Genomic DNA, 13,687 nt, shown 5'->3' on the forward strand with positions numbered 1-13,687 from the left:
GACTGAAAACAAATTGGTATAGTTGATTAAAAAGAAAATACATTTAAAAAAATGTTTTTCTCTCTTTTAAATGAACCAGTTGTGGACGAATAACAAAGAAATGGAAGCATAAAGAGACAAAATCTTGTTCCTTTCCCACTTTCAGTTTGTTGGACACAGCAGAGATGTCGGTTGTGGCCCCACGTGTCAGGTCATGTTGCTGTTACTAAGCAGTTCCTGATAAGCAGTCCGCTCCTGATTAATTGGTGTTTCCATAGGAACCAGACACCTCCTGCTCCCTGAAGATTCAGTGTCGGACTGATGGCAGAACAACTCAGGACACTGACAACCAGGACGCTGAGAGAATCAGGCCGAGCTGTAACAGTCTCAGTCAGGGCCTCCGGTCAGAACTACAAAGCCTCACTCCCTAACCGATATTCAGTTTAAGTACTATTAGTTTGTATTGTATTGCTTGTGTATGGCCTCCCTCCTAAAACGGATATGGTCAGTCATCCGAAAAAGAAATCAGATATGGGCAGAAAATCGAATTTGGATCATGAATGGCCCTGTGAACTCTGCCTTTGTGGTTCTATCTATGATTGCCCAACTGTCTGTGTTTATCTGAAACTGCCCTCCCAAAGATGAACCCCTTTGGTGTCCACAGTCACAAAGAGTGTATCGAGCCTCGCCTGTGGTTCTTGCAGCCAACCTAGCGTGGGACTGACTGACAGCGTGGAGAGGTGGCGTCTGTGATTATGGGCTTCAAAGACGGTTTCAAAAATCCGCCGCGCCGTTGGATCCACCTGGTGTTCTTAGCCTCTTTCTGTTTTATTTCCTTTGGAGTTTTTAATATTACTCAGTGTGGCATTATGGAAAAGGGCAACCTGAACCCACCCACACACACACACACACACACACACACACACACACCAGCAGCAGCAGGACGGCCGAGCCCCGATCTGCTGCTCCGTAGGGGTCCTAACCCTGTCTGCTCGTCAGCAGCTCACAAGATGCCTCATCAAGTTGAAAGCAAAGATCACAGCTTGTTTTCTTGCTGTTGTTTCAATCAACGCCCTTCCTTTCATACTGTATAGCTGCTTTTGGATCTGCGTTTCATATTTCATGGTTCGCTGGATAGCACAAGATCAGCTGTTTTGAAGTTTTTGTGTTTTTTTTTCTTTTATTTTTTTTCTGTCGTGGGAGTGAAGAGGCAGCAACCTCTGTGAAAAGTGAAACCAACGCAGAAGTGACTTACTTGCGTTATTTCTAAGTGAGCGACCCCTCTGGTTGTAAAAAGAAGTCTGATTGCATGGAAGTCTATGAGAAAATAATTTATTACCTCAGTAAATATTGTAAAGGTGAGTGTATGGTCTCAATCTCTAGTTTGAAGTCTTCTTCAATACAGCATGATGTTCATTTAGTCAATTATGGTCCATTTAGAGTCAAATAGACCATAAAGCGAACATTTCAGTGGAGAGCTCTGCAGTAATGTGACTTTTCCCTTATGACTTTCCCACACTTTTCTCTGACAATATCCAATAAAACAAAACTAGAAAACATAATTTGCAATTTTGTTGGTTTTCAAACTCCAATTAACAGTTTATATAAAAACTTCTCAGAGCAACAATTCTTCCTTAAAGCTATCCCCAAGTGTTTTTTTCCCCTGACAGTTCAGTTTTTTCCCCGCTGACCTCTGCTGTGGCAGGAATGTGAAAAATAAAATCTACTTGTATAGATTGGCATATAGAAGCCATTGGCGAGCGGGATCAGATGGCAGGGAAAACAGATTATGTTGCAGGGCTCCCGTGGCATAACCCCGGGCATTAATGTTAATGGAAAACCACATGACCTTGCAGTTGCCTCTAAGCTGCTCCATTTTAAATCCAATTGACATGGCCCAAGTCTGGAAGAGGCCGGAGAGACGGTGATGAAGGCACCTGATACCCATGCATGAGAATAGTCTGTTTTCCTATTTTTCCCTTTTCATGGGATCCCAGAGGTCTCCCAGTCGGATTCCCTCTGCTCCCTGAGATGCACAGGCAAAGGCAGAGTTGAATGTGGAGCCGCGGTTGTGAGAATAATTGCAGGGACACTATGGCCCCCATGCCAGATGCCATGTGATCCCAGCACAGAGCAGGATGGCAAAACCCAACTGCTTTCACATTTCAATCGAGGTGTTTCGCTCGTACTTACACTCGCAAGACGTGATACGACTTGTTTTCGGTGAGCAAATTGTCCTCAAGGTTGGTTAAAAATCACTGTGATGGAGTTGGGTCTGCCAAGAATTGCTTTCCAATGATCCCCCTGCTCTGGGAGGGATAGAGGGGATAGTGCCAGCACAACAGAAACAGGCTTTGTTAAAGGAGCTTTGCGCCAAAGAAACAGAAAAGCAGGGTGAAATAAAGTGAAATAATGTGAGTAACATTCAGGGATGTATTTTTTTTCTCCACAAACATCCAGTGGGGGATTTGCATTCTAATGCAGTACAGTTCCACAGCTCTGAGGGTCATCAGTGCAATTTAATTACATTAAGAGACAGCTAAATTGGACTTTGCAAACAGACCAGGCTTAAGGGATTACTGGACCTCTGACGGAGAGATCAAATTTTACCTTCGTGCATGAAAAAATATGCTTGCCGGCCCCGAGTGGACAGAGATAGAGGTAAGGGGCTGCCAACAGATGATTAATATTATTCCACTTTTTTTATTAACTGTATTTAAAATGGCCTGTGTGTAAAAAAAACAAAAAACAAAACGAGCATTGTGTTTCAGAACAAACCTGGCATGATCACAGGCACAAAACAAACCAACCCAAGCCTCTGTGCAGCTAACGGTATTGTTTATATTGATTGCTAACCTTTCCTGCATATGCAGTGTTTTGTCTGCATGTCTCCAACAGTTTACTCTACTTATTCACAAGTGATTTATTGAACGTTTGCTTCCTTTGCAGCTGCCAGCGTACCATATGGCATGCTGCTTAAATGTTGCATCACTCAATATGGACCTTTTTCGTCTCCGACTCCTTCTTGGTAGCAGAGGTAGTGAGTCGAATTGACTGGACTGCGTTGAGGGATTAAATGAAACGTGGCATCCGAAGGGAAGAAGTGCTGTGCTAACTTTTGTGCTTCACGGAAAGTCAGTCGATTGATGACATTTTCTCTGCTAGTAAGTGTTGTTGTTGTTTTTTAAATGGCTAAGCTGTGAAAACACAGAACGGATGAACAAGCAACCAGTTTACTTGACTGATTAATTTTCTTGCAACCAGATTTTCAGTTCAGGCACTCAAAAGCTGATGCCCTTAGTTTTCATTTAATTCAGTAGGTGTTCCAACACGCGAGTGCCATTTACATCTGATTATCTTAACTGTTGTCACCTGCATGCAGCAGCTGGAGGCCGACGTCGATGGCGACACGGAGGGCCGAGAAAAGCAAACCAACTTATTTCATTTGGTATACTTATTGAAAAAATAGTTTCCTTGAAATTTTTCAGTCTGCTGTCAAGGCCATGCTGTTAAATAACTTAGTCGATGTATTCTCAAAGTGCAGTGAACATGTTGGGGAAGCAAATCAGGGTGCATGAAACAGTGTCTATAAGGAAAATGTTTTAAAAAGCTCACAGTTTGTCTCTCTTCAAAGACTAGTGTAGTGCACGATTAAAATTGTATTTAGAGGAATTAAAAGTCAAGTAAAAGATAACATTTAGAGCCGAGTATGTTTGGTGTGTAGTGTGAGTCCGGTTCCAACCACAGAGCCAACGGAGGCTTGTGTTGCTAACGATGTGCACTTAAGGTAATGTAGGCTACTTTTGTTAAAAAGCACTTTACGAACGGCATGTTATTATCACGCACACCGGGATCCATGCACCTGCCTGCTAGTAAACACACTTCTCTCCTCCATCTGTGGACGACTCTGCTTTAAGGTTTTGCGATGTGGCACGCCGGCCGCCGACTTTCCACTCACCGGAGCGTTTGCTCCTCACCGCCGTACTCATCTGAGAAAAAACGCCCAGAGGTGTGAAACTGTGCAGACAATTTATCTGGGCGGCTCGCTTCTTCTGGTGTTTCTTCTGCCCCGCAGTTTATCCAATTGTCCTTTAACAATTACTTGGGAGGGATCAGTGGAGAGACTGTTGCCAGTTAAACTGCAGTTTTCTGGGCTACTTTAGTGCGGCCCATCTAAACCGTGGGACACAAAGCTCTGAAGCGCACTGTGAGCCAAATAAAGAGGTGGAGAAGGAGGGGGAGGCAGATAAAAGCTGACACCCAATGTATTATAACTCAGCTCTATTAGATATGAGCTTCTGCTAGGGTGAAGCTCCATAGCTTAAGGCAAACTAACGGCTTGCTCATTGTGCTTTAGCAAGGGGGCTGGGAAGGCTGCATCACCGCTGTGTTCTGTGTACAGCACACACATGCATGATTGAGTAGACCAGGATTCTAACTCCCGACATTCTGGTAGCGATACGGTGGACGAGCTAAAAAGGATGTGCTTAGGCTGCAGAACGTATGCTCAGACGTTCTGTAGACACCACATGCTTGAAAGATGGCTTATTATCAGAGGAGAGAAATCGTCAGTGGGCTGCAGCCATCTCCCTCACTGTCAGTATTTATTCTATCGTGGTTACAGTGCAAATAAATGCTGTTTATTCTACTTACTGTTTACACCGAGACCTCTGCTTTAATGCATAACCATTTACAGTGTAATTACACCAGAGTGCTACCGGGATATATTTTTATAGGCCAATCCCAGAAGTTAGCATCACATTGGTTCCCTCGACAAACAGCCATGGGATTTTTCCATTGGATTTTGGATTATTGTAGAAAATAAACTCAGTGGCAAACAAACACTTATGATACTTACAGGTTTTGTTCAGAAGGATAATCTTCACAAATGAACAACACTTTTATGATTTTTGAAGTGTGAATGCAACAGGCAGAATTAAAAAAAGTTAAACCATACCAGGGAATAGTAAACACAGCGAGGCGTGGAGGCGTGGTGATGTTTTCTCATTTAGCCATCAAAATTGAGGGGTACCTACTGTCATGAAATGTGCATTTTCATGAAAGGAACAAATCAAAAAATTAAATGAAAATGAAATATTGTACATTGTCAGACAAAACATTAAAATATCTAAAGTTTTGTAAACCACAAAAGCTATTTCAGGCATTTAGCCAAAATCCCATTGACTTCAAGATGGGAGAAGTGCAAAAATACTAAGGTTATAATAGGGATGCAGCTCATGATTATTTTTCTATCAATTTACAATTATTTTTAGATTGGTCTTCCGACTAATTTGATTACATTAAATCCCTGGTAAATTAATTAATTTACTCAATTAATAAATATCAATATTTTATTCAATCATCATTAAAAAAAATGTAATAATATAATAGACCATATTTGTCAGGTGACCGATCAGAAAAAACTATGTCAAAATCAAAAGGATTGCTGCGACAGATGTGTCTTCACTGACGTCCGTGACTTAACACTTGAAATGGTTATGACATAGATTAATTAATTAATTAATTAATCACATCAATATAAAGTTAAGATAATGAAATATATCTCTGCATCAGTGTGGTGCAAGGGAAATAATTGAAGTGATTTAAAGACAAAAACTGACAATTTCTAATACAAGTTTAACTTATGACAGTTTTTGTCGTCGTGGATTTCTTTTGTAATGCAAAATAAAGTTGCATCTTCACCTAATTCATCTTATTCAACTCTTATTTCAACTCTTTGTTTGTCGGTTCCACACTTTGCCCCAGACTGAAATATACATGGACTCGACACATTATTATTTGGTGGATAATAATGATTCCATGAATCCTCAAACTTTTTTCATACCAGGACATTTGATCTAATCCTCCCTGAGGTTTTGGTTTTGACACATCTTAAAATATACAACAACTATTGGATGGATCTCCATAACAGTTGGTTCAGACTTTCATATCCTTCTCAGGAAGAACCAAAATAAATTTCACTTTTCATCTGATTTCATGATCATCACAATGTGTTCAACATTTTTCGTACCATGGGAGTAGGCAAACATAACTTAATATTTCTTAAGTGTTCATTTCTATTATTAGTGACAGAAAACGGAGCTAAACAGGAAAACAAAAAACAACAATTAACATTTCAAAACCAGGAAATATTTGTTGCAACTAAAAAGCGTTCTGGGTCTCCAAAGACCCATTGTGTGCTTTCAAAGTTTAAAGTTTTAAGGCAAACACTTACTTTCCTAGTTTTCTAACATTCTGGGCTGCATTGCTTTTCTTTTGTGTGCATGTGTTTGGAAGTGAGATGAAGCAGAATTTAAAGAGGCAGTTCAGAAAAAAAACTCCTGCGTGAAAAAATATACAGTTTGATGTTTTGGTAGACACACTCAACAACTATTTTAAAGCTTCAGGTAAGATCTATATTTTAAACCATGTCAAACACTTGTAGTCTGTAGTCAGAAATGAGTCAGAAGAAAGATTTTGTTATGGAGACAAAACAATGTCTGAGATGTTTGTAGTATTCTATTCAGTGATGGGATGACTTCACTGTTGATTCCTAAATTTGAATTCCAGGGAAGATCTGGATTGAGATTGCAGCATAATTAAATTTTACTTTCAAATCAGAACTTCCACTTATTCTCTGCTGACTGAACAGCATCTCAGTTCATTTTCTTCTAATAGGTTTGTATTTTATATTCAGGTCACGAATAACAAAATCAAATCTCTGTTTGTAGAGGAGTGAAATTGACAGAAACAAGTATCTGAATTTAGTGGTAGATCAACATAGTCGTGTGGTGTTGTATCTCTCAGATAGTTAGTCTGTTTAGATTGTAATGACAATCAAGTAAAGGGAGGATGCACAGGATGCCTCCAAACATACATTCAGCCAATCAGGGCAGGGACATGTCAAATACTTAGATCCACTAGGAGGATCATGCGACCGGTTGTGAGTGAGTGTGCATCTCCGTGTATGTCCTCTGTATGGCGTAATATTTGGGTTTGCCAGTTATGGCCGCATGCTCGAGGACCTCTCATGGTTGTAGTGACTCACACTCTCAAAACTCCTTTTATTGCCTGTTTTTTTTACTTTCATTGACTACTAATTCACTACTCCTAACCGGCCCCTAGCTGGTAGGGCCCACACTGCTGAGTGCCCCTCGGACCCCCAGCTGCCACTCTGGACCCAGAACATGTTGCAGTGTTTGTCTAAGAGCTAACAGGACTACCAGTACAGTTTTTTTTAGCAAGATTGTCTGACATGTATGTATTGTACATGACGTGTGTTTTATCACCGTGCCTAAAATCATCTGACAACCAGAAGCTTCTGACTAAATGGCACTTATTGCTGCAGAGGTGACGCTCTGATATTCCTAATTATTCACAGTGCTGTTGACGCACAATAGTGTTGCATTACAACACAATACGTTTCAGCTCTACTGTTTTTTTTTATCTCCAATGAGCCTGCTAGACCAGTTAATCTAGCATTTGCTTCAAGTACAACAACCACATTGATTAATTACACTTAACTGATTTTCAATAAAGAATAAAACTCCTCTTAAAGAGTTCAACCCTACAAGGACTAAGGACTACATCAAATAACCCCGTCATGTTACCCTACGGAGGCTTGTCCAACAACAGCAGCAACATACTACTAATCCCGCTCTCATTTAGGGGGAAAGTGTAGTACAAGCCAAAGAGGCACATAAGCAAGCAGCTGATCTCTTGTTTCTGAGACATGAAGCAGCTTAGTTTTACACGCTCAGGACACTCTTCCATCACGGCTGCTTAAACCCCAATCTCCTTAATGCAGAGTGCCAAGCAGAAGCACATTGGGTCCTTTCATCAGGACAAAGGTTTGACTCTTTTGGAAATTGAATGCATGACCTCCGTCTACCTCTGTGAGGCCAAGGCCACTGGGTGTGACAGCAGCTGTCGCTCCCGGTGCTGGCTGACGGCAAGATTGTTGCTCAAGCTACGACTGCATTATTTGTGGTTGTGCATTGTGTGTGTACGACTGTACGGATGTAGCCGGTGTTACACCCGAATATGCCACAGCCTCAATCATAGCCACCAAAGCATGGCCAAGGCTATGTCCTCTTGTGGCTGTAGTCCCGATCCCAGCAGCAGCCCGTCTCAATGAGCTACGTCAGCAGCTTGTCTTAACTAGGTTCTCTGCTGGTTATCTGTTGAGGAGCAACGCAAATCTAAAAGCTAATGCAAATCGAATGCAACATACTGTGTGGGGCTGAATTAAACGCTGAGTAAGGCTGAATTATTGCAAGGCAACACAAAATGTAGTTGAGATGGATCAATTGTATAAAGGTCAAAATATTAATGAACATGATAAAAAAATGTTCGGTTGAACTCAGCATTGTAATCAATCACTATATTCCTCACCAGCTTCAGGATGATTGGACACACATTGGACATAATGGTCTCTTCCACATCCTCCACCTTTAAGTGTATGCTCCCATTGGTTGTATTTTCCCTCAAATTGCTCTCCACAGTGTAGAGATCAGCGCTGTGTTCAGGGGAAGTAGAGACCGGCCCCCGGCTCATAGGGCCCACTAGTGATAACACAGCTGAGTGCCCCTCGGACCCCCAGCTGCCACTCTGGACCCAGAGACACAGCGAGGGGAGAACATGTTGCAGTGTGTTTGGCTAAGAGCTAACAGGCTATAAGTACAGACAGTTTTTTTTTTTTTAGCAAGATTGTCTGACATGTTTTATACGACGATTGCGAGCCACGTTGCCTCCATTCTTCTCTGCTGGGTTTTGAGTTTGAAAAGGTTGTTTTTCAGCCAGTTGTGGGTTATATTCATTCAATCTCACAAGACAGCAGTGGTCGTTTACGAAGTACACCTTTCTAGGTTGATCTAAAATAGGTGGTTCCTTTAAGTTGAGCCCAGTTTCTAAAGATGATATCAGGTTTGCTGAGAGTGGAAGAAAGCCTGCAAGCCCGAGATCTAGTTAACACGGAGGTAGAGTTCCAGTTCAACAAGAGCTTTTTGCAGCTGCATCGTATTCTACACAGCTCTGGCCTTACGCGAGTGTGTTTATTATGTAAGAACATTCACAAATGAATATGTATTGATGTTAAATAAACATCCTTTATATCTATTATTTATGCTTCAAGGATGAAATGAAGGTTAAACCATCAAGACGATGCTGTTCATAATGTCGGAACCTTATTGACTATTATTATAGATATTGCAAAGTTAACTTAAGCACTGATAATTATATATATCAGCTTTCTAAACAAATATAGTTACATTGTATTATATAATATCTCATTTCTAATGTAGAAAACATGACAGTATGGCTGCCATAATAACTAAGCTAAATTGAACTGGAGAAAAGCGATAGGAAATGAGAGAAAAACAGAACAAACTATGCCTTGTACGTTTTTTCTCTTTCACAGTTTATCAGAAATAATAGTATTCGTAAATATCTGATACTACAGCAACTGTAGTGACTTCTATATTGTGAAATCACTGCTGATTCAAATGAATAAAACTATATATATATATATATATATATATATATATATATATATATATATATATATATACACACACGTTGTAGTCTGATATGTATGTCGCAGATGTCTGACTGTCTGTCATATTCAAACCTGATGTGACATGGGGAGGTTTGTTTGTTCTAAAGAGTGCATATCAAATGTCAAAGCACTCGTTAACTATTGTCAGTAAATTAATGTCAAGTGCTCTCACAAACGAGAGATAGAAAAATGTTCACACTTGATAACACCGGTATGCTTTTTTATGCACGGCTGAGTTCACTTTAACACGCAAGGTGACAGGGATAGTTTGCACCACCGTAAAGGTGAAGCAGTGAAAGAAGCACAAGTTGTTCTTCCTGGAACTGTCTGTTGAAAACATCTATCACAATCCAACATTGCCCTAATGTAGTAGTAGTAGTAGTAGTAGTGTGTTTGTGTGTTTGTGTGTGTGTTTTCATTTTAAATTAAAGATGAGTTCGGGAACCAAGATGTCGGCTTGGTTACGACCTCTATGACTGCCCTGTGTTTTTCTGCCATGTGGTGCTTGTTGTGTTGATGTCGCTGTGTTTCCAGATCAGCAATTACATCGGTGACTACATCATCATCGTGATCCAATTTATGAGAATAAAACTTTATTTTTATGTACTAGAAATATACTTTTCTCGACCCGATCTCATGGGACGGGGTATAAATAGAACAATATTTCTGCCTGTCATTTGCAATTTAGGCTTTTAGCGCAAACTACGTTGTTCCTGTAAAACTGCTGCAAACAAAATCACTCAATTAGATTATCGGGAGAATATCACAATTATTTAGGCCAGGATAATTGTGACATGATGATTTCATATCGTCCCATACCAACTCATGGTTAATCCTGAAATGCATTAACCATATATTTTTACATGGTGTGTGTGTGTGTGTGTGTGTGTGTCATTGTGAATGACCCTATTTTTTTTACTGTGCCTGAAAGCATCTGACAATCAGAAGAGAATCAGAGGGTCACAGAGATCCCCCTCTGTGTAAGTGGCTATTGTTGCTGGAGAATGTGACACAGTCCATATCATTCACAGTGCAACAGCACACTCCTAATCCTACGCCACAGCGTAGAGATCAGTGCTGTTTTAGAGTGCAGTTAGTGGAGACTAACCTGGGCCTTGCTGCTGGACCATCTCTGACAGATCCCGCTGGTGGATGAAGAGAACCAGACCTCCAGCAGCAAACAGCAGGAGGAACCAGAGAGAACAGGGTATCCTCCGTCTCCGTCCACGCAGGGAGTCCACCACCAGCTTCCACTTCATCCACAGCATGATGCGCCACAGTGGGCTGCTAATGCAGTAAGTTCTGGAGAAAACCTGAGAAAGCGGAGAGACGGGAAGAGTTAGGAAAGTGAGACATATAGACGAGAATAGCGTGAGCAGAACAGCATGACGGCCTCTGACCCTGTCGGTTCTCCTCCTGCTTGTTTTTTTTTTTTATTTCACATTGCAGGTAGAGAAGGGAGGACCCATCTAAATTGCCTCTGCCTCCTCTTTCTGCCCCCTGGGCTCGAGTCCACTGAGCCTGGACTGTGACAACAGAGTGTCTCCATGGATCGGACTTGTTTGTCCAGCACATCCCACAGATGCTCTATTGGAGTGAGATCTGGGGAATTTGAAGGCCAAGTCAACACCTTGAACTCGTGTTCCTCAAACCATTCCTGAACCTTTTTTGCTTTGTAGCAGGGCGCGTTATCCTGCTGAAAGAGACCACTGCGTCTTCGCAGCCTCATACGCAACACGCTGCAATGTACCACGTGTTCTGACACCTTTCTATCAGAACCAGCATGGACTTGTTTGAGCCGAGTAACTCATCTGTTGGATCGAACTACAAGGGCCAGCCTTCGATCCCCACGTGCATCAATAAGCCTTGGCCGCCCATGGCCCTGTTGCCGGTTCACCGGTTTTCCTTCCTTTGCCCACTTTTGATAGGTACTGACCACTGCAGACCGGGAACACCCCAGTGTAGTTTAGGAGATGCTCTGACCCAGGCGTCTAGCCATCACAATTTGGCCCCTGTCAAAGTTGCTCAAATCCTTACGCTTGCCCATTTTTCCTTTTTTCTAACACATCAACTTTGAGGACAAAATAGTCACTTGCTGCCTTATATATGATAATGAGATAAACAGTGTTATTTACTTCACCCAGCAATCAGTGTCTTGCTCAAGCACACTTTGACATGCAAATAGTAGGAGCTGAGGATTGAACCACCAACCTTCTTGTTAAAGAGCTCTCCGCTCCATCCACAGAGTCACAGCAGAGCATCTAACATTATAAGCGAGGGTTTTCTTTGGCGCCTGTGCTGATGTATGTAGAGTTAGCTGCTTTAGAGCCTCAAATAAAGGAGCAATTCACAGGGAAATGCAGTACATATATTGCCGAATAATCACAGAAACAAATGCATACAATACAGTAAATGATAATACCCATAGACGAGGTAGAAATGTAAAGAAATGGCGGAGTTCAGAAAGTATAATGTCCAAAAAGAGACTCACGTTGTCTGTAGTGCAGAAGGCAGAGTAGAGACACTTAAATGACACGTCTGTCTTCTTTGAGCTGTATTCAAGGATTCAGTTTCCACCTGAGTGGACCAGACAACACTCAGCTGCTGTGACAGCCAGAGACAAAGTCCTGGGTGTGCTCTCCTCATCATGGTGGAAAATTCGAGTAGAGTTATCTAGAGTTATCTAACAGGCCACTGGTCTTTAGGTGGGATCCATCTTCATCTTGAACTCTCCGCCTAGGGGCGGAGGAGACAGGCGATGCCTCTCTGGAGGGTGACAAAAAGGCCAGAGGTCCTCTGGAGGATTGGCAGGAGGACGACCCAATGGGGGGAGAGCATCTCTGGTGGACTAGTGGAGTCCGTGTACTGGTGGACCACATGAGGCTTGAGGTCAGGAAAGGCTGCAGGATGGGACAGGTGACTGGATAAGCATCCGGTGTCTGGCGGACTGGCGTCTGGTGCCTTGGAGAAAGGCTGGTTCACTGGGTTGAACATGGGAGTGTTTGTTTCAGTCCAAAAGTAGAGGCACTTCAGCAAAACCTCTGGGTTTAGTTACTCTTTGGGTTAGGGGGGAAAATTCATGAAGACTGACTAAAGCTGCTCAGAAATTCTATATAGAAACAAGACGTGCTATCACCTGATTCCACTAAATAAAGAAACCTGCTGTGTTTGTAAGGATGCAGTTTGGTAAACACAATTCCTGTTGGACTGGCAAGAGCACAGACGGCTCTGTTCACACAGCAGAAAGGCCGTGTCACATCTGTCTTTAAATTAATATGCAAATGAGCTTAGCTGACTGCTCAAGTATGTGTTGTCATTGCAGGAAATACAATTGGCTCTGTTTCATTCGTGTCAAGAGCTTGACTTTCACAGTGCACCATGTGCTCAAAGCAGAAGTTATAAATAGGCTGGAGGCGAGCATCAAATAATAAATAAATGTGACACGTTTCATGTCCTGATGTTTGAATATACAGTGATTTCTGTCAGGTTTTTTGGTTCTTTTGTCTACTTGTTTATATGGATGATGAAATACAGACACGATGGGATGCTGCGTGAAGTACAAATGCACATTTGGAACAAAAATCCATAGGGGCTTGTAAGAGTGTCTCACCACATCATCAAGGTAACATACAAGGACACAAAAGACATAAAACAGTCAACATAGAGGAGGATGACAGAAAAAATTAGTGTGGATGAATGTATCTGTGATTCAAGAGAGACAAGTGAGGACAGAATGATGGAGGATTCATTTTTGGAACGCATACGTGACCGTTATTTAAATGAGATATTTTGCGTAAACATTTAATGGCATGAAACTGCAGCAGCAGAAGTTCAACAGGGTTTCATGCATTATAACCAGGTAACTGTGACCTTGTTTCATGTCCTTTTACCAAAGCCACGATTTGACATTGAGGTGTTATAGGGTTCCTAAATTTGGAGCGATATTTAGGCCTTTCCCGGTATGCTAACATGCCATGTTAGGTATCAATGGAGTCATTGCAGTCTCAAAATATCATGGTTATCAAAGAGGCAGGCACAGTAATTCAAGTTATGTGAGGTTTGGTTAAATGTTTGGCCTATTCAAACAACAAAGTTTAATTTGGAAGATATATATCAGCATAACTTTTTTTTCTATAAATCACTGTTTCTGAT

General features: G+C 41.6%; 1 protein-coding gene across 1 annotated transcript in view; it reads right to left on the reverse strand.

Moving 5' to 3' along the window:
• Positions 1-13,687, reverse strand: part of chst8 (carbohydrate (N-acetylgalactosamine 4-0) sulfotransferase 8) — a 173,082-nt gene that overhangs the window by 122,077 nt on the left and 37,318 nt on the right. The window contains exon 2 of the mRNA XM_084014079.1: positions 10,644-10,848. Coding sequence (XP_083870205.1) covers positions 10,644-10,803 — 160 coding nt within the window. The 5' untranslated portion in view covers positions 10,804-10,848. The remainder of the gene's footprint in view (positions 1-10,643; positions 10,849-13,687) is intronic.

Source organism: Eutrigla gurnardus, assembly GCF_963514095.1.
Source record: "Eutrigla gurnardus genome assembly, chromosome: 1".
Taxonomy (NCBI): Eukaryota; Metazoa; Chordata; class Actinopteri; order Perciformes; family Triglidae; genus Eutrigla; species Eutrigla gurnardus.